Consider the following 21,006-nt stretch of genomic DNA (forward strand, 5'->3'; position numbering starts at 1 on the left):
TGAAGGATGGGGCGGAGTCCCTCGCTGTCTGTGCTCATTTGTAATTAAAACAGCTCAGTGATGGGGTGAGCAAAGGGACCACGGACCTGTCCTTTTGCTCCCTCTGATTATGGGGAAGAGGAGGGTGGTTTCCATAGGTTACCTGCATGGGGCAGAGGGGCCGGTGGCTACCAGGGAAGGGCTGGGAGCTGGGGCTGGCAGCTCAGCACCTGCAATGGATCACCCCCTCCATGGTGACCTTTGGGATGGTGCCAGCGTGGGGACCGCAGGGCAGCCCTGCTGCCAGCAACCCTGAACAGCGAGCTGAGCACACAGTGCCCAGTGGGGACACTCTGTGTGGGCCAACACATGTGGAGATCCTCCAGATTCAGAGGATGTACACATAGACCCACACATACATGCAGTATGTATGAGAGTGAGCCAGATCCAAGCTGCAGTCACCCTTGGGATTTTCCAGTCTTCTCCAGGGACAGAAGATGGAAATCTTTCCCCCAGCTCAGTATTAAGGTGCTGTGTGGCACCATCATGTTTTCCTCATTTCAAAAGCAGAGTGCAAGCCAGTGGCACTCCCTGGGGCACCAATTGCTCTCTGGATGCACAGCTCAAAACTTGCCTTTGCTCTTGTGCTGCTGGAAATGGAAAAGGTCAATGACTGGGACCGAGGAGGATCAGCCCTCCCCATCTCCTGCACAGAGACAGCCCTTCAGCAAAGCAAACAAAACTGAAGTGAGCAGGGAATGATTGGGCACTCTGGGCTCGATTTTTAAAGGGATTTAGGTGACAGTTACCAATGAAGCCAATAGAAGCTCATGCTTAAAACCGTCTTGGATAAAACCAATTACATCACGGTTCAGAAGAATCCTGCAGCAGGGAGAGCATCCCCTGCCCCTGCTCCTTCCCAAGGGATATGCAGGGCTATAACTATTGAGGGGCCACCCATTTACCCATGTCCCTCCACCCACCAGGCTCCCAGGGCACAGCCCCAACCCAGTGACACCCATCAGAGTGGGGACAGAGCCTGGTGGGACGGCAGGTTTGGAGGTGATGGCTGTATTAATGACAGACATTTAGCTTAAAACATTCATTTCCAAGAGGCGTGAAACTATGTTTAGGGGGAAAAGGGTTTCCAGCAAAGTCAAAAATTGAAACCATTTCATTTGCAGTCAAGCAAAACACTGTTTTCAGGTCGATTAACCCATGGGAGAGAATTATTGCTGTAGTGGTATTGCTTCATTTAGAAAATCCAGGAACAAAATTCTTGGACTTTTTGGAATCTTTTCCTCCTCTTCTAATCTGACCCAAATTTATACAGTGAGTTCACGTCAGACTGCCAGGCAGGGAACGGGGCCAGCAGCATTCTCTTCTCCCCATTGCAGGCTCTCAGTAGATGCCCTTCACTCTCTTGTTGTCCGGGTCAAACGGGGACTTGGTGTGTGCCTGGGCAGGGTAACGCACTCCCATCCTCTCCAGCTCATAGCTGCCACTCCTCACAAAATCCAGTGAGACCTGCAAGGCAGAGAGCCCCCCGTTAGGCACAGCCAGGCACCAGGAGGCAGAGCTCCCCCACCCCCAAGCCCCATCTCTGAACCCTCCCCACGCTTAGGGGACTCTGCCATGCAACCCTACAGCAGTGATTTCTGCAGATAACCCAGCTCTGCCATCCCAGGAGGATGCACAGAGAGGAGGAAAGCAGATTTTTAAAAGCATGCAGTTAAAGAAACCAGTATTTCTTTTTCTGGGGGATTATTTTTTTTTTTTTTTTTTCAACAGCATCCAAGTCGGGTGGTCTCACAAATAGACTCTGGGTGGGCAGCAGGGGGATGCACACCCAATGGGGTCAGTCCCCACTAATGCCCAGCCAGGCGCTGCTTGCAGGAGAGGACCACACTAGCATCTCCCTGCAGATGCCCCCTTCACCAGTACCAGCACCCAAAATGCCTTAATGCAGGGAAAGATCTCTGCCCACACAGCAAACCTCGTCACGGCGTAAATCAAACGGGAGTTAGGCACAGGGAGAAGAGAGATTAAGGCTGTGCATTAACATCTGCTTAATGAGCGCCGCGTTCCGCAGGCGGCTGCACAATGAACTGGCAGGGCTGGGGCCCCGCAAACAGCCCCTGTAAGCACAACTGCTCCCTGCGGCGTCTGCAGCTGTCAGCCCCATTGTCGGCCCTATTGTCGGCCCTATAGGCACAGAGAATTTCCTACAGCGAGGGAAGAGAGGGGAAAGTTGTCATCGATGTGCCCGGCGGGGTGCACTCAGTGCTGCTGTGCCGCATTGGTGCCTCGCTGCAGGCAGGAGGGGGCTGTCCCCGTGCCACCTCCATCCCATCACCTCCATCGCACTGCCTGGGGCAGGCAGGGGTGGCTGGGATGGCAGGGAAGGGAGAAACCTAAATACAGGGGGAAATAGTCATAATAGGGGTCCCAGGATGGGGTCACCTATTGGAGACTCCACTGCAGCATCTCAAAGCCTGCAGCCACCTCCTGGTTTTGGGACAGGGACAGCCTGAAACCCCTTAAATACTCACTGAAATATTCCTGCACAGCTCCCCAAAGGAAATGAGCAGTCCTGAGCCCTGCATCCCCCTGATCTGCACACATCCCCATCCCTCTCCCTGTGCCAAATGGCACAAAGCTGCCCTGAGGAGAAACCTATTCTGTGCCCCAAAATAGAGAGATGTTGCCCCGGGAGGCTGCAGAGATAGCTCAAACCCTGAACTGCCTGACTCAGGAGCACTGCACTAACACAGGATTAAACATTAAGGCAAGCCAGAGGATTAAAGCACAAGCATATGTGCTGCAAGAGAGCCAGTCCCAAGGGACATCACCCAGAGCCCTCTGTCCCCACATAGGCCCACAGCTCTCTGTCTATAACACACTGCTTAACGAGGGCACCTGATTTACCAGCCAGGAGTCTCCCAGGGTTAATTAGGAACCTGCCGTTCCCCTATTGGCTAGTCGCTCCCATAATGTCCGTTAATTTACCACCGCAATTAAATACTTGCTTGCAATTAACATCTGAGAAAGTGCTGGGGGTGGATAGCAGTGGCAGGGCCATGCTGTGTGGCAGTCTGGATGCCACCAGTGAGGACAGTGCAGCATCTGAGCTGCAGCATCGTTCCCCATCTCGTCCTGTGCCACCACCACTGTGCACGGGGGAGGGACAGGAGGGTGCAATGTCTCGCACCCCAGCTGCCAGCAACATATTTGTGCATATGGCTTCCAACACGGGTGCTGTGCATCCCTGCCAACCCTTGGGCACAGGGAGGGACGTGGCAGTGCCATACTCACGGGTCCCCCCGCAGGATCGCGGATGTAACCGTAGGCGATGGTTTTGTCAATGGCAAAGCCAAAATCTGCCCGGCGGATGTGGCCCACCACCTCGCCGTCCCTCCAGATGGCCTCGAGGCCAAACATCGGCACCTTCCTGTAGGGTAAAGGCAGGAAAGAACCAGGTTGGAATGGCACAAAGCAGAGGAAGGGGGGGTTGGAGGCGGCAGCCCCATGTGCTGGGGCTCCCCCTGGCATGGGAGCTGCAGCCCTCACAGCCCCCTCTGTTTTGCAGTCAAATCCTCTCCAGCTTGATTCACAAGCCCTCCTGCTGCTCCGGTTGCAACACGATCAACCCACTCCCTGTCACACTGTTTCCAGCTCCCATTAAGTATCTAGCAGGGAATGTGCGGTGGGACTTAAATTAGAGCCTGAATTAGAGCACAGAAAGCAGCTGAGCAGGTGGGAGCTGAGCCCCGTGTGCATGCATGGGGCGGGGTGGGAGCTCTGTGAGTCTCATCACACTGGCACTGGGTGCAGAGGAGCATGGAAGTGCCCCAGTGCACTGCACTTACTCATCCGTGGTGAAGCAGACGAGGCGGCGGAAGATGCCTGCAGCTTTTTGGGCTTCCACGGCCTCCCGTCCCAGGAAGGGAATGCTGGACTTGAGCTTGCAGGTGAATGCCAAGCCTGCTTCCAGTGGCGTATCATCAGAGCGGAGGTCTGCGTGCCAATGTCTGTATCCTGCAGAGAACAAACAGGGGTCTCCCAGCCTTGGTGAGCAAAAGCTGGAGACCGGGATAGCAGCCTGTTGGGCATCCCTTGCTTCACTCGGCCTTGGACAAAGCACCCTCAAGAGGAGCCCACAGATGGGAAAGTTGCTCCGGTGCCCTCCATCCTCATTAACCCACCCCCATGCTGGGAACAACACATCTGCACATTAGGTCAGAAGCAAAGCAACAAGTGCTGCCATAAGGGGAAGCTCAAACCTTTCTCGATGCTGAGGCTATCGATGGCTCTGTAGCCAGCATTGGTGATGCCATGCCGGGCGCCCACCTCCATCACTGCCCGGTACACCCTGACACAGTTCTCCCGAGGCACGTGCAGCTCCCAGCCCAGCTCACCGACGAAGGACAGCCTCATGGCACGCACCTGCAGAGTACAAAAGCCCCAAATCCCTGAGGGCAGAGCAGGGCTGTGCAGTGTGGCAGCGACCGTCGGTCAGCAGCAATGCTCCCACACCAGCCGGACCTTTGTCTCCCTCTGCTGATCCACTACACCCTATGGGCACTGCATCCCTCAGTCCCTGAAATCTGCTGTATTGCTGGTGGGGTAGAGAAGCCAGATCCCAGTGGGACCGTCCTGCTGTGAGCTCTCTATGTGGCACTTTGGGGATGCATCCCACCCCCAACAGCTTCCTGCTGGCACCCAGGGCTGAGCCCAGCATCCCCACCCACACCCTGCCCACCCCACGAGGATGCTCAGGATCCCGCAGCAGAGGCAGCGCTCTGTAGCATCGCTCCCAGCAGTGTAATTAATCCAACACTGAATGCACAGAGCCCCAACCAGGCTGCTGCTGCAGGAAACCAGGCATCATGACAATAAGGCCGAGCAATTTGTTGTAGGAAACCTGGATGATTGGAAAATGTGGGGCACCGGGTGTTAGGCTTGCATGGAGAGGAACAGGGGCTGCATACAGGTGTGTAACACACAGAGCAGGCCCAGAGGGAGCAGAGGTTTCTGTTCAGCTTCAAACAGAGCTATGAAATAGCATCAACTCCTGAGTCTTTGAGCAACAGTTCAAAAGCATTTTGATTATTCTAGAAAGCTCAAACCTGAACGTTACCCCACACCCAGCAGTGAAATTCAAACGGGGCCCTTTCACTGCTGTTTAATACAATGAGAGACACTATATATACACGTTCACAAACCAATTGGTAATTTCCAGAGTCATTAACTCTGCAGGAACTCTCCTCTCTCACCAGCTAATTCTGTTCAACCTCTGTGTTAATGCACAAAAACCTCAGAGCTCCCACTTCGGGCTGCTGGGCTGCGTTCAGCCCCTCTGAGCTCACCCTGAGAGGGCAGGAAAGCTGTTCTTCCTTTAAATCAGGGCATTTGCACTTAAAAGACACCAAAACATTTCTGTGAGCAGTTTTCTCCCTTGTAGGACAGGATTATTATTATTATTATTATATATAAATTTTTGCAAACTTGAAGCAAAATGCAAATAAACCAATGACATTCCAGCAGATGAGAACATTGCTACACCTTTCAGAGGGATAAGTGGATTATTAGAAGATGCTGTGAGGCTGTCACAGCTCTTACAAGGGAAGACTGTAGCCTGTCAGTACTAACAGTGATATGTGGTGAGCTGCAATCAGGGCTGGCCTTAGGGTCCCCCGTGCCACCATCCCCTCTCTGGAGGTGCCTTACTTAAAAGTGCTCTGTGCCCTGACGAAGCTCTTCCTCACCACCCAAATGGCCGTTATTTGATTTAGCAGCAAGCCTTTCAGCAGCCGGCTGCATTCGAATTAAAGCCACTTTAATTCCTAATGAAAAGTGTCCACGTGTGTGGCTTAACCCAATTTCACTCCTGTCCCATTCCCTGCTCCAATGGCAGCTGGCACGAAGTTTATGGCTGTACCCCCAGGCATCCAGGACCACAGTGTCACTGTCTGGGGTGGCATCAAGCCCCATCCCACCAGTGCTACCAACACCCACCCCAGTGGGGCAATTCTCATAGCACAGCATGGAAGTATTTTGTATGGGGTAATTGTCAATGGGAAACCAAGATAAGCCCGCAGAAGGGTTTTCCCTGATATCAACATTTGCACGATGTTTTGACACTTTGTGGCCACAAACTCTCCTGTTCAGGGTGTTTTAGGCTACATCAGCACACAACATGGCATAATCCCCAAGCAAGCAACACTTTCCCTGGGGATGACTTCAAATAAAGCCCATCCCTGAGAGCAGGGGGCTCTTTTTGGGGTCACAAACCAGGCAGGTGGAGAAGGAGGAAAAGCAGGAGGAGGAGGAGGAGGAGGAGGAGGAGGAATCCCTACTGTTATTTTCTTGAGCCACTTTCAGGAAGATTTGTAGTGAGTCCCAAAATTGCATTATTTCCTACAACACCGTCAATAAACAAATGGAAGCATTGTTTCCTGCTACAGCCACTGTTACACCAATGGATGCTATGTAGAGACCCACGTAACCGGTATCACTGCACTACTTCAGCTGATTTCTGCCTAGAACTCAAAGTGTATTCTTAACCACCATTCCCAGTTACAAGGCCTTAGCTGGAATTGACTGGGTATGTCATCAAGCAAGTAAGCAAGAAAATGAGATTCTGTTTCCCAGCCGTGCTGTTTTCTTGCTGAATGACAATCTTGGGGAAAAAAACAGTATCTGAAAACACATCGGCTCCCCCTGGGTGGGCAGTGGGGCTGGATTCCCCTCATCACCCCCAAGGCTCAGCCCCTGGCACGTGGCCATCCCCATGTCCCATTGCATAACCGCAGACACGAGCACTGAACTCTCAGCAAATGCAAAATGATCCGTGCTTAAACAGAAAGCTTAAGGTTGTCAGGCTTCTTCTGTGATCAAATGCACTGAGTCCTCAGGCTCCTCAGCCCTTCCAGGAAGGATGTGACACATTTCATATTAAATTGTCCCTACCTCTCTTTTCCTTTTTTTTTTTAAGGGTAAAGGAAGGGATCTGGAGTGTCACGTAAATCTCTCTATCACCAGTGCTCACCCCTCATCTGCCTGAGGGCCCTCAGCTCCCTCCAGCATCACCATGCACAAGCCATCATGCCCAGTTCCCATCGTGGTTTTTGGCTTTTTCCAACAAAAAAAAACAAACCCAAAACTTGTCTGCACACTGCAGAGGAAACCATTTCCCAGTGAAGACATTCAAACAAACCCATAGGCAGTAGAAGACATCCCTTGGGACCCCGAGTGCTGTCCTACCGTGCATCCTGCAGCTTTCACAAGCCTATGGGTGGAGAAGGGGAAGGCCTCATTGCTGAGGTCGGTGTCCAGCAGCTCTTGCAGCACAGTGCGGCTGTGGGGGAACAGCAAAGCAGAGAGCTCACTGCTCTCCTCCTGGTGAGCATCAGCTGCTTTCTCAGCAGGTTGGATATATAGCAACGATTTCTTCTCCAAAAGAGCAGTGAGGTGTTGGCATGGGCTGCCCAGGGAGTGGTGAATTCACCATCCCTGGAGGTGTTTAAGAACTGTGGAAATGTGGCACTTGGGGACAAGGTCAGCGGGCACGGTGGGATGGGTTGGGGATCTTATCCCACGAATGGGGCTCAGGGAAAGAGGCCACAAGCCCACTCACCTCAGTGGACCCTGCAGGCTCATCATGCCCAGCTCCTCCGAGCAGTCGATGAGTTTGCACTGCAGCTTCATGTCCTGAAGCACTGTGGTGATGTGTGACCAGTTGTGCTGAGCCACGGCCCCACCGATGGCCAGGTAGTAACCATCTCCTGGAAAATGACATCCCCCAACCCCAACAGTGCTTTAAGATCAACGGCACTGGGCTGGGGGTGATGCTCTGCTCAGTGTAAGTCAGGATGTGGGGCCATGACAAAAGGAGCACTTTGAGCAACCCTGGTAGGTGCTGCTCCACTCTTATGCAAGGAGTTTTAAGGGCTGAAGTCAAAGGTAGCATAATGCAAGTGCTTTTGGCCTCCAAAGGACCACAGGAGCCTCACAATTCACTGCATTTGCTTTCCTTTGCATGCAGCTTCCCCAGTCACAGGGGGGAGTTCAGAGATACTGCCCACTACAGCCCTGCTGATGGAGCTTTTGCCAGCTGCCCAAGCCCTGGAGATACGTGGGAGAAAACATCATGGAAAGAGAAAACTCTCTGTTCTTGAGGACAACAGCAAAAAATCTTAATGTTTTGTCTAAGAAAGAATCAATGTCGTGGTGTGGAGGAAGAAGGGAATGGTGCAAAGGAGCTGGGCTAAACCTCTGCACGTGGGAGATGGGAGCCTCCTTTGTGCTGGGAATCCAACCCCACTGCAGTCCTGTAATGTAAGTTCACTGGGGCTCAGGGTTAGGGAGGGGTAGGCAAGGAGTTGTGCGTGTGAGTATGAGGAGGAATTTCATCTTGTTGATAATCCTGGGTGAAAAATTCCCAAGGATGTGGTTTAGGAGCTGATTATTGCGCGATCGATCTTTCCTCTTCCTTTCCTGCCACTACAAAATTACTCTCTGATATTCTGTCATAACGATAATAAGTGCAGCCACCTACTGTAATTGGAAGAATAGACTCGCTCCTATTCAGCTTCTCCATCACCTGTCAAACCCTGCAGCTCTGCCAACCACTCCCCATCACCACACTGCCCCTGAGCACTGGGGATAAAGGGGTTTGGGATGCCAGAGTGCCACAGCACAAGTACAGCACAGTGCTGCCAGTGGTGCTGCAGCCCAATTTGGTGCCCTCCTCCCCTGCTGCTCCCTAATGCCATTCCTGCCCTCAGGGCTGGCTGCTCTGCTTCCTTTCAGTTCGCCTTTATGGCAGCTGATAAGGGCTCTGGGAGAGGTCAGAGCACCATCCTGGCCTGAAGAAACCCAATAACACCGACGAGCAGCACAAGCCCCCGGCACAAAGGGGATAATTGGGTTATAGACAGCGAGAGGTGGAAGTGGAAAAAAACAGGTGGCTGCCATTAGGTAAATGCTATCAGCACTGCGCCCGCGGCCACGCATGGTCCTAAGCACAGCAAGGACAGAGAGCCCTGTGCTGAGCCCATCACTGTGGTTTCCCATCCCACTGCTGGGAGCATCCCGAGGATGCAGCCGCATGCCTGGCTCAGGCTGGAGGCACAAACCCCATTGCCCCACGCCCAGGGTTTTACCTTGGAAGGCGGGGGCCAGCGGGGAGCTGGGGTCACCAGGGCTGATCCTGCTGACGGTCAGGTCGCTTTCCACCCCTCCACGTTTGTTCAGCATGCAGGTGTACACGGTGCTGCCTGTGGGAGAGACACGCTGCCCACCTGCCCTGCCCAGCAATGGGGAGCATCAACATTTATCCCAATTCTTAAACAAACCGATTACTACCATTGCACCTGGGTGCACCGTGCCCTACCCAGAGATGGGAGCAAGGCTTTTACCCCTTAGGGTTGTAACATGCACGAAACAAAAGCTGGTTTGCGCCCCCGCTGCGCGCTCTGGTTCAGGATGCCCCCCGCACAATGAGAGGGGCTGGCGGTACCTGGCGCTTTGCTCACGTCAGCACTGAACAGCCAGTTGGCTGCTTTGGTGGCTTCGGGGCCAACCAGGTAGAACTTCCCAAAATAAGACATGTCGAAGAGAGCCAGGGCATTTCTGCACGTCAGGCATTCCTTCTTGATCTAAAATTAAAGCAAACACACTGCTGAAACCATTTACGTAATGAGAAGTACCACCAGGATACACACCTGGTGACTTAAAAGTTCACTGGAGGGCTTCAAAATAGACATGAAAAGTCAGTGTTAAGTGTGACAAGTCAGTGTACGCCCTGTCTCGTTCCTTATGTCAGTAACACAGTGAGAGCTATCAATAATAATGGTTCATCTGATCAAACCAGGCATTCCCTCCCCCATTTCCATCGGGTCCCTCGCTCTGCACTGCAGTTTGGGGACACTGAGCTCGCTGGGGAGCCAATGCTCTGCAGGTGAAGCTTCCCCAAGATGGTTCCATTTCTTTCCTTTGGGAAAGCAGCCATAAAACTCACATGGCCTCTTCTGAGCTTTCCAAGCACAAGCCATGCGTTTCACTTCATTTTCGGAGAACGTTTCCCCCAGCTTTGAGTTTCCATCCCCCTGAGCCTCCCCAGCTCTATCCAAAGGCAGAGTGCCGCAGGTGCTCTGGGGCCTCCATCACCCCCACCAGCTCCAGATGTGCCCCCACCCCGCACTCACAGTGTTGTGATGTGGTGGAAAGTCGAAGGTGTATTCATCTGCCAGCAGCTGGTTGTAGGTGTATTCCCTGTGCCGCTCCCGGCTGTAAGCACCATAATAGTCATAATCCAGAACCTGGGAGAGAAGTGTGAGGATGGGGGGGAGGTAATAGGAGGAACCCTGAAGCCAAAGGGCTGCTCCACACCATGCAGGGAGAGGCAGAGGGATGTGGGACATGGCTGAACTGGTAGGTCCTCATCTGGGTGCCTCTTCCCACAGCTCCCAATGTACAGAAGGGACACCAGTGCCCCCTATTACGGCTGCCTGTTGCAGAGGGACAGGCAGACACGCACACAGAAGTCCTTCTGCTTATTGTTAGAGTGAATTAATGGATGTTTTCATGGACCTGTTCTGGGGAGATGCACTGCTTTCAGGGCAGCACGCCCTGCACACCCGGCACTGTGCTTACCGGAGCTGCTCCTCCTGGGCTGAACCAACCTGGCCGCTCCCAGCCATGCCTCTCCTGGAACACACAGCCCTGCTGGAGCAGCTCCTGCTTGAGACAAAGCCAGAGAAATGGGAACAAAAAGGTTAAAAGCAGCACTTTTCTCTGAGCCCTCCTCCAGCCACCCGCAATGTACGCTCAAAAACCAACTCGCAACCCCTTGGCATCAGCTATCAGCAGCCAAAATCAGCTCCTGGGGTTGCCCTCTAAGCCAGCAGAACTCCTCATTGCCCTATGGACTGGCTGATGTTTGTGTCCCCCTTACAACACTACAAGCACCAAAACCTGCACTGCACAGATCACTGCTTCAGCACTGAATTTGCACTGCACTGAATGCAGATAGCACCAATCTCCCCAACGATTTCCATAATTACACCAACAACATCAGAGATTCACACAGCAACCTTCTCATTCCTGCTCTGCGCTCTCAGGAAAATCTCTCCATGAGCAATTAATTAGGGATCCATTAAGATATTTTTGTTGGGTACCTCCATTCGGAAAAGAATACACTTTGCAGAATATTTCAGCAATGATTCAGTGCCTATTTATAAAACGCAAGCACATGTACTGGAGCTGCATGCATAAATACCAGGCTGTCAGTCAAATGGGCATTGCTTATTAGACACACTATTAAAAAATAAATTGCATTCTCGGTGACAGAAAACAACGGAGCTGTCAACCAAACATCGGGGGCCGGTGGAGAGGAATGTCTGTTTTACTGCTCTCTGTTGGAAGAGGGATGCTGCAGTGTGAATTTGCAGTCACTGGAAAGGGCTCAGCTCCCTGCTGGGCTCTGTGAGTGTTTTTGGGGGCTCTGAGCTCTGCTTTGAACTTTTTCATCATCCGTTGACCTGCGCTACGTTGAGTCATAGGGGAACGTTTGGCGTCTCCACCATCTAACTTCCATTTGGGGTCAGCCCAGCCCAGCATCCCTGCGTTGCGCAGCGGGGTGAGCAGTGCCACGCTGATGGATGGGAGCAGGGACGCACGGGGGTGCCCACCTCGTGCAGAGGGTCCTTCCTCATGTTGCGCCCTGCCAGCGGCTCATCGTGGGGGAAGACAACCGAGTAGTTTTTGGCGTAGGACTCGTGGCTCCGCTCCCGGATCCAGCAGTTGTTGTCGGTGAGGGAATGGTGGAACCTCCTGAAGGGCAGAGAAAGGGATGGTGAGTGTAGGACCCCCAGGCACAGCCTGGCAGTGAGAGGTGCTGGCGGCTGCCGTGGTGTAAAATTGTGATTTCTACTCCCTTTTGTAGGGAGGAGAGCAGAGAAACCCAAATCACGTCTCTTGCCCATCAAAATGCTTGTCCCCATGGCTCTGCCATCCCCAGGCCCTGTCAGATTTACCAGAGCAGGATACAACCCCGCTGGGGAAAAACAAGAAATGAGAGAAATTGAGGTTAATTCTGCCCTGATTCAGCACTGGGCAAACCTCAGAGAGCTCTTCTTGCACAACCTAGCCTGAAATGCAAGAAGAGGAAGAGAGCCACAAGCATTCCTCGCATTTTTCATCCAATTCTCCCTAGACTGAAATATAAATAAAACCCAAAGCATTTTAAATTTGTTTGACATGCTTTCCTCTTTCAAATAGAAAGATCTCCTTGAAGGAATGTGCCAGTTCAGCACGGGTTCGGGGTGTTGTTGCCATACCCTGTGCCATAGCCCTGTGATTCCTGGACTGTCACCTCTTGGCTGGTGGCATCTCTCTTGTCCCCATTGCCCAGAGTCCCCAGTTCTGTAGAGCAGCACGCAGAAGGCAAGGCAAAATGTAACATACAGGATCTTTCAGAATGGTATTTTTGGTTTTCTTCCCCACTCTGCCCACATGTGACAGGTGGCAGGGGACACATGGTAGGGACACATGGCAGTGGACACATGGCAGGGGATGTCCCCAGCCCTGCCACCACCACCACGCTGCATTTTGACAGCAGGGAGAGGAGCAACAGCTGCCAGATGAAATATTTACAAGCGAGTGATTTGAGAGGATAAATATTTAAATGTGAGGGAACGGGAGTTATTTAAAGAGGAGCTCAGTAATCATAATAAAGAAAATAAATAAACAACAAAACAGGACTGCTATCAGCTTGACAAGCGCAGGAAAGCCCAGAAGGATGGAGCACCCCAAGGAGCCGGGGCTGTGCACGGCCACGATGCCCAGTGGCACAGCAGCTGGCAAAGCACCATTGCTGTGGTGGGGCCATGGGGGCCATGGGGTTGCTGCCTGCTTTGCAAACCAGCATAGGTTGGATATGAGCAAAAAGTGTTTTACAATAGGGGTGGTGAGGCGTTGACACAGGTTGCCCAGAGAGCTGGTGGATGCCCCGTCCCTGCAGACAGCCAGGGTCAGGCTGGAGGGGCTCCGAGCACCCTGTGGAGATGTGGGTGTCCTTGATCACTGCAGGGATTGGGACCAGATGGCCTTTTAGGGTCCCTTCCAACTCAAACCATTCTGTGATTCTATGTGTTAGCAGCAGCTCCCATGCTGGCTCCATGGTCTGTTTACCACCGTTCCCATCAAAGCAATGTGATTTTCACAGATCTATCCCTGACAAGCTTGTTGCTGTCACAAGCAGCCCTGCAAGAAAGCCCAAACCCAATCAGACACGATTGAACAAGTCAAAAGCAATTACAGAGCCAACATCTGCGCAGCCCAAATCTCCCGGCCCATGCAGCGCTGCAGAGAGGGAGCACTAATCTTTCTCCAGTTGCAATCATCACCCCCGATTATTAACTTAGAAGATTAGGCACAGCACTAATTGAACAACAACACAACCCAAACATAATTACCCCGTCCTTCCTCAACACTGCAATCTCCTTGAGTCTGATGGACGCAGTTTGCGTAGAAGCAGAATGAGGCAAATGAGATAAATCCCACGTGTAAATTCATTACAGCCATGGGCCTAATTGATTCCAGCTCCTCAGGGGACAGGAGCTGTGGCACGGACACTGCCTAGACACCCGATTTTGACACCCACCCCCCTGCTCCCCATTGGGTGCCAGCACAGCCTTGCCTGATGTCGTAGCCGTACATATCCTTCTCCGGCCGGCCGTGGATGATCCAATGGGCCAGCTCCTTCCCGCAGCCTCCTCCCAACATCATCCCTGGGGAAGAGGTGAGGACACCAATGAGGCCAAGCACCATCGCTGCCGGGCTGTGATGCTCACACTGGGATGCACGCAGTGGGGTTTCCTGCGCTCTCTTACCGGCGCTGTTGAAGCCGCAGCCGAGGAAGAAACCTCGGACTTCTGGAGCCTCCCCCATGAGAGGTTTGTGGTCAGCTGTGAACGACTCTGAAGGACACAGAGAGATGCATCAGCCAGGATCTGTCCCGTGGAGATCCTGCTCTGACCTCATCCTGCTCCTGCCATTGGTGGCTTCATTCCTCTTTCTATTTTTCTTTCACTGCTATTGATTCCTGCTGAGAAGTGCCAGGAATTTAAGCTACTCGGTGAAGCCATTGCTGCTGCCCAAAGCTCTTGTTCCCAACACAACCATCAGCCACATCCCTGGTGCACCTCCCACACGTGAAGGGCAGTGCAGAACACCCTGCTGGAGGTGTGCCATCCTCCCTGCATTAGGGCACTTTGTGCAACCGTGCAAAATGTGAGCTGGGTCTGCATTGCACCCAAACTTTGCTCCCATAATCACTGCAGGAACTCCCTCACTGAGGGGCAGCTTTCTGTTCTGGTGGTGAAATATTTACAGCACAGCAGAAAGAACAAGTGTTTGCTATTTGCTCCAGCCCTGCCTGATTCCTCTGTGGCAAGCAGACCAGCAGCACCTTTAAATCAAGAAAAGGAGGAGTGCTGACCCTTTGCAAATTACTCCACTGCATTACAAACACTTGACATCTATCTATAAGCTGTCAGCTGCCTGCTGGAGGCCCCCAGCTCCAACCACACCGCAATTCAATCAAAGCCAGGGCTCAGCCTCTGCATTATGCATGCTGCAGGGCCAGAGATGTGCCCTGCTTTCCCTTTGTGTACAGCCCAGCTCCTTCCCAGGGCTCTCCAGGGTTTCCCTTTAAGTGCTTCAGCAAAAAGGATTTCTTTTTTGGCATGTGGAGGGTTTCAAGGCCAAATGCTTATGGCTCAACTCGATGGTGCCATCACTCCTACCTGCATGGGCTGCAAGGCACTGGAAGCAAACCAAATGTTTTCAGGCCTGATGCCTGAAACTCCACAGTCCACAATAATAGTATAAATAAAACTCCACAATAATGGTATAAATCTCAGGAAATCAGCAGTCGCTACTTGAGAAAATGCTCCATTCTCAGGTCAGCAGCCCCAGCACCAGCTGGGACCTTTGTTTGTCCCCAAGCTCTGCACCATAAGAAGGCAGGGCTCAGCCTGGTATGCCACCTCCAGGAAAGTGACACCACTGCAGCCCCAGCATGGATGGGTCCTCTCTGTGTCTCTCAGGGTTTGGGCAGCCCTTCTTGTCCCCACCAGAATGCACACCCACCAGCATAGGCTCTGATCAGTGCTCCCACAAACCCCAATGTCCCACAGCATAGTGCAAGGAAGGGACAAATGGGATGTAAGTGCATGGGCTGGATCAGGAATAAGAGCATAGGGCAGTGACGGCATGCAAGGATCTGCAGAGCTGTGTCAGCTCCTGCACCTCCAGCTCATCCCACAAAACTGCCCTCTTCTCCTAGCCTCCCTATCTGCTGGGACCCACAGCCTGAAGGCAGCAGATTGCTGCTCCCAGGCACTGCATTACCTGGCCCACAGACAGTGGATTTGATGCCCGTCCTTTCCAGCACCGGCACTCTGTTGACGGCACCCTGGATGTGCTGCATAAAAACATCCCAGTCCAAGTCAAAGAGGCTGAAGGCAAATTTCTCTGACACCTGAAGGTGGGAAACAGGAATCAGGACACAAATTAGAGCACAGCTGATGGGTAAGAGCTTCTCAGCCCTACCAACCTCTGTGGCCCCAGAAAATAGAGCTGCTTTGCAGATCCCAGTGGGTTTTTAAGAACAGCTCAGTACAGAGATGCAAAGCCAGCACCAAACCCAAAGCCCCTGCATGTTCTGTTGTACACTACAGATGTGTCAGGGGATGGACATCATCTGATGAAGGGACTCCCTCCTCCTTGGGACAGAGGCATTGAAAAATGCAGTGTAAGGGCTGGGGCAGAGCCCGAATTAAGATACAGGGACCCAGCAGAACAGCAAGGTTAGACCTGAGCACTGCTTGGTTTCCTCATCACCTGCAAACCAACGGGGGCAATGCTCTCCTGAGCTCCCAAAATCAGCCCATGGTCAGGCTGGGCAGAGCAGGGCCACGAGGAGCTCACTGCTGCACCCAACCCCACTGATGTGGGTCCCCTGCAAACCCGCCTCGTTCCCTCAAGAGCCTCCCAGCACCGCTCACCTCCTCCCAGAAGATGGGGTTTGACTCATAGCCACCCACGGAAAGGGCATCGCCTTGGAGACGGAGATACACCGAGGCATCGTGATCCCGAACATTCGGCATGTTCTGCAGGAAGGGAGGTGCAGGAGTGAGCCAGGGCTGAGAGCTGCAGCAGCCCCAACAGCCCCATGTGCCCACGAGCCCATCCCCATAGAGACATCTGAGCAGGTTGAGCGTGCAGCTGGACCACAGCTGGGCTGCACCACCCTCTGCACTCCCAACCTAACGGGAGAGAGGGAGCTCAGGGAGCCCCAAAATTTGGGTGCTTGATTCCAAGTGGCTCAATGGCTGCGGTCTGATCCCAGATCCTGCTCTGAGCTTGGCTTTGCCACCCACCTACATGGGTGAAAATAAAAGCACAGCAGCACGCAGCAAACGAGGGATTTGTGCCTGTGAATGATGAATAGGTGAACATTTAGACAGAGCCAAGGTATTGTTGTAGGGCCTCCTGCATTTCATGTTGACAAATGAAATGAAGTGGATGCAGCAGGATGCACTGGGGCTCGCAAGCTGCAGCCTCTGCTCTGAGCCTCTCCCTTGCTGTGTTTGCACAGCCCAGCAGAGTTACTGGGATGGAAAGGTGAACAGACACCAGCACTTCCGAATATGAGGCATCGAGGACTGAAAGCTCCAACTCAGATTGTATCAGCAGGGTGGAAACTAATTAAAGTGTTACTCTGCAAGCCCTGGCACCTGAGTGAATGAAGTTTGCTTCAGCTCCTGAGCCGTTCTCAATAGCCAGAAGGCGGAACAGATTTCTCAGGGTGGTGCAGAAGTGCCTGGAGAGCTACAGCAGCTCTGCTCGTTCAGAAGGTGTTTGGCATCTTTATGAGCGCTGCTTTCAGACACCAAGCACGTCAGAGACCCTACAGTAATTCCACTGAGAACAAATAAATAAATAATAAAAAATGATCCTGCTAGTTGTAACATCATTAAATACTAAACATGGTTCTAATAAGGCAGGCAGCTGTCTGTGCTACCAGAAGCTAGGGGGGTGAACGCAGAACCTGGTCCTGCAGCACGGGAGGGGGTCCTGGAGGTCCTGTGAGGCAAGGAGGGGTGGTTCTGTTTCTGACCATCACTGGAGCACACAGAGGAGTGGTGCAGGACCCACCTGGATACCTTCAATGCGTTCGGTCACCACGTAGGCGTGATGCATTGCCACCAGTGGCACGTGCACACCTGCCATCCGGCCCAGGGCACGCGCCCACACTCCTGTGGGGACACAGCGCACATCAGCTGGGGCACACAGAACACATCAGCTGGGGGACATGGGCTTGGTGCATCCCTGGCACATGCTGTGCAAAGCAGAGCTGTCCCATCCGTACCTGCACAGTTGACTACACAAGGAGTCTGGATGGTCCCATGGGCTGTCTCCACTGCATGCACCCTCTTGACCCCAAAGTCATCCGTTCTGACCTGGATGCCGGTGACGGGGCAGTTCTCTATGATCTGAAGGTGGAGAAAAAGAGGCAGAGTCAGAGCTGGGATCACCCCTGGCACTGGGAAAGGTGAAGCTCAGCAGGGTTCTGGCCATCTTTCTTTTGGAATAGCGACTCCTCTAACTGCTGACAGTAACACTCCTCTCCATTCCAGGCTCAAACCACACCTCTGTGTACCCACAACTGCAGAGGACATTTGTTATGTCCATGCCTTGCACATGAGCTAAGCCACACACTGGTAATTCCTGCTTTGAGGAGTGGGGTGTGTTAGTGTGCCTTAAACCCAAGGAACCTGCCCTGGGCTCTCATCTTGCTCCTAACGGTCTTTTCTTCATCCTATACTTTCCCAGTTCCTCCGTCCTTTATCACCGTGACCCAAAGAGTCACCAAAGCCCAATAGGACAACAATCCTTCAGGGCAAAGATCTAACTACTGGAGACAGAATTGGGGAAGGTGGAGGGCCAGCAGGCATTAATCAGTAATTAGGCATTACCGTAGCACCTCTGGCTGTTGCTGCTCTGGCAAGGGTGGAGCAGGTGCCAGCAGGATCCATGGTGCCATCCTTGGGGACGTACAGAGTGCCATACAGGTCGTCCACATTCATCAGTGGGTACAGCTCCTTGGTCTGTGCCGGGGTCAGGACGTGTGACTCTATGCCGTACACCTTCCCCAGCTGCCAGCAGACAAGAAAACCATGAGCATGAACTCATCCCATGCTGGAGGAATCCCAAGGACAAAGTTTTGCTCCCCAGTCCCCCACATGGCCCAGGGATGACGTTGCTCTAAGGCAAACCCTCCATCTGGAGGTGGGTGTGATGATCTGCATGGGAATATGGGATGAGGCTGCACACAAGCTGCTCTGAAACTGGGAAAACGACATCTGAAAGGGCAAAAAAGGATCATCTTTGCGCTTCATCTTGCCTGATGCCAACCCAACGAACCCCAACAGACCAACGCTATGTCCCAGGGGGATGCTGAGGGCTGATCCTACCGACATGAGCCGCTTGTACTCATCGAGGCGCTGCTTGTTGGAGGCGATGAAGAGCCCCCCGTTCTGCACCCAGCCCGTGTGCAGCCCCGTCTCGGCCGGCAGATCGCGGCTCACCACATCCCTCGTGTGCGCCAGCAGCTCCACCTCCACGTCGCTGGGACGGAGCTGCCACAGCAAACCTATGGAGGACAGCGTGGGACGGAGCCGAGTGGGACCGAGGTGGGAGCTCCGGTCGCTCCGTGGTTCCCCCCCCCCGTCCCGCTCGCGGCAGTGTCACCCCGCTGGGGCTCTTGCTCCATCTCGTGGCTACTTAGGAGAGCGACAGATCATGGATTTTGTGCTGATTGGGTGTTAAATGAATAGGAAAAGGGGGGTTGGGGCTCTGTGGAGAACTACCCCTGAAAGACACAGCACCCGAAAATGATGGCCGAGTTAAACTCTTGTAGTTTCCCCCCTTCCTGCCAAAGAAAATTGGCATATTATTAACCATAATAGCAATAGCATTAATAATAGCAATCACGGCATCCTTACAGTTGGAAATGCCATCTCAGATCCCCAAGCTCATCCCACCATAGCCACTGACACGTCCCTCAGTGCCACATCCCCACGCTTATGGAAGACCCCAGGGATGGTGACTCCAGCGCTTTCCATGCAGCTGTGACAGTACAGCACCTTTCTTTTGGAGACTAAAACGCTCCCCAGTATCCAACCTGAACCTCCCCTGCTGCAACGTGAGGTCACAAACAGCAACAACAAGCTCCCATCCCTGCAGCTCACCAGCCGTGTGCCAGGTGGTGCCCGCTGTCAGGCGGTCCCTCTCCAGCAGGACGACGTTGGTGATGCCCAGTTTGGCCAGGTGATAGGTGGTCTGACAGCCCAGGCTCCCCCCCCCGACCACCACCACCTCGGCTGAGGCTGGGGGTGGTCGGCTGGGCCCCGTGCTCCCATTGCTTTCTTCTTTCAGTGTCTTCTGGTAAGGAACGCTCTTCTCGGTTGTGGGTCCTGTCGTGCTGCTGTAGGGTCGGGGGCTTCTCCAGGGGGCTGGCAGGCGACGGGGGGCAGCCACCCGCAGGGCACAGCTTATGTAGGACATGTCAACCTGCAGAGATCCCAGATGGTGAGCAGGGGTGCCAGCTGGTCACTACTGGGACAGTGGTTGTATTGGTGACAGCACGTGCATGTTGGGCAATGGGTTGAGCAGCACCCAGAGCAGCATGGTGGCAGCGAGTGGAGTCCAACAGGGGACAGCATGAGCTCAGACCCCCATCCACCAGGGAACTGTATCCAAACAGCAGTTTCCAAACACCCTTCAGAGGGGCCCAGCTTACAAAAGGGACCTGAAAATACACAAGGAGGCTCCTGGGCTCGCTGCCAGCCCACAGAAACCACCCCTTTTCTCTGTGTGCTTTTTTTTTTCTTTTTTCCATGCGTTCAAAAGCCACGACAAAGGCGCAAGGTTTGCTCCTTATCAAAAGAAAACAGAGCAACGGCTGCTGGGGGGGATGGGGGGCAGATCAAGCCCTCCAGCCCTACACCACAAACTGGGGACGTGCTTTGGGCACACACGGCTTCGGAGCAGTTTGCAGCGGGCTGCGGTGGAGCAGCAGGGTTGAGTTCTGCTGCAGAGCTTCCCCCCCTATAGGACCCCACTCACTGCCACCACGCAAAGCTGGGAAATCCCACCAGGAATCCCCACAGAAGATCCAGGATCCACTCACCAGCAACGCTCGCGATGGCCGTGGGACGTCTGCCTTCCTCCGATGCTCTCCTCCTCCTCCTCCTCCTCTTCCGCACCGCCGTCCTCCGGCCCCGCTGCAAAAACATTAACCAGCTCCAACAGCCAACGGGGCCAAGCACAGCTTCCCCAGCCCTGGATGAGCTCTTACTCCTTTTTTGTCGCTCCGCCGCTCAACGACAAAGTCAGGAAGAATGGAGAAATGCAAAACGGAACGGAATTCTGACTTTTCTTCTCAGATTGGCTCCAGACAGCACGGCTGGGGGGGCTCACAGCCAGCAGGGCTCACCGGCTGCCAGGGAGCAAACAGAGCTCTTCAACATCTGCCCCTCCCGCCCCAGTTCCCAGCAGTTGCATTGGAAGAGCTGGGTTTAAAGGGATTTGCAAAGTTCCCGAGGCAGACCCGTGAGTTCAAAGCAAAGGTGTGAACAGCAAAAAAAAAACCAACAACAAAAAAGAAAAAACAACAACAAAACACGAACATTTAGAAGCTGTACGAAAAGGTTTAATTTAAGGTTTAATTTAGTTCTCTCAGCACAAAGGTTTTGTGCTCCTCCTGCTCAGGAGGACCCTGTAATGAGGGCCTGTCTGGGCAGGAGATGCAGTGCTTTAGAGGTTTGGATTCTGCTGCCTGGGCTGTGGGTTAAGGGGTTCTGCATGTTCAGCATCACCACTCCCGGGAGCCCCCGTTTATGCGTTGGATAGAATGCAGGATGGGCCTGCATCCAAATCACCCCACTCTGA

At 53.3% G+C, this 21,006-nt stretch overlaps 1 protein-coding gene across 1 annotated transcript; it reads right to left on the reverse strand.

Moving 5' to 3' along the window:
- Positions 1-1,380: 1,380 nt before the first annotated feature.
- SARDH (sarcosine dehydrogenase) lies at positions 1,381-19,620 on the reverse strand (the record flags this gene model as incomplete). Its single annotated transcript, XM_079544918.1, has 20 exons — positions 1,381-1,506; positions 3,295-3,430; positions 3,849-4,017; positions 4,263-4,425; positions 7,246-7,339; positions 7,619-7,766; positions 9,147-9,260; positions 9,503-9,641; positions 10,191-10,304; positions 10,639-10,722; positions 11,676-11,817; positions 13,685-13,775; positions 13,878-13,964; positions 15,400-15,529; positions 16,056-16,160; positions 17,209-17,309; positions 17,423-17,546; positions 18,030-18,209; positions 18,528-18,706; positions 19,305-19,620. The coding sequence occupies 20 exons, from the start codon at positions 19,618-19,620 to the stop codon at positions 1,381-1,383; spliced, it is 2,742 nt and encodes a 913-aa protein (XP_079401044.1).
- Between the last annotated feature and the right edge of the window lie 1,386 nt (positions 19,621-21,006).

This window comes from Tetrao urogallus, assembly GCF_951394365.1.
Source record: "Tetrao urogallus genome assembly, chromosome: 19".
Lineage (NCBI taxonomy): Eukaryota > Metazoa > Chordata > Aves > Galliformes > Phasianidae > Tetrao > Tetrao urogallus.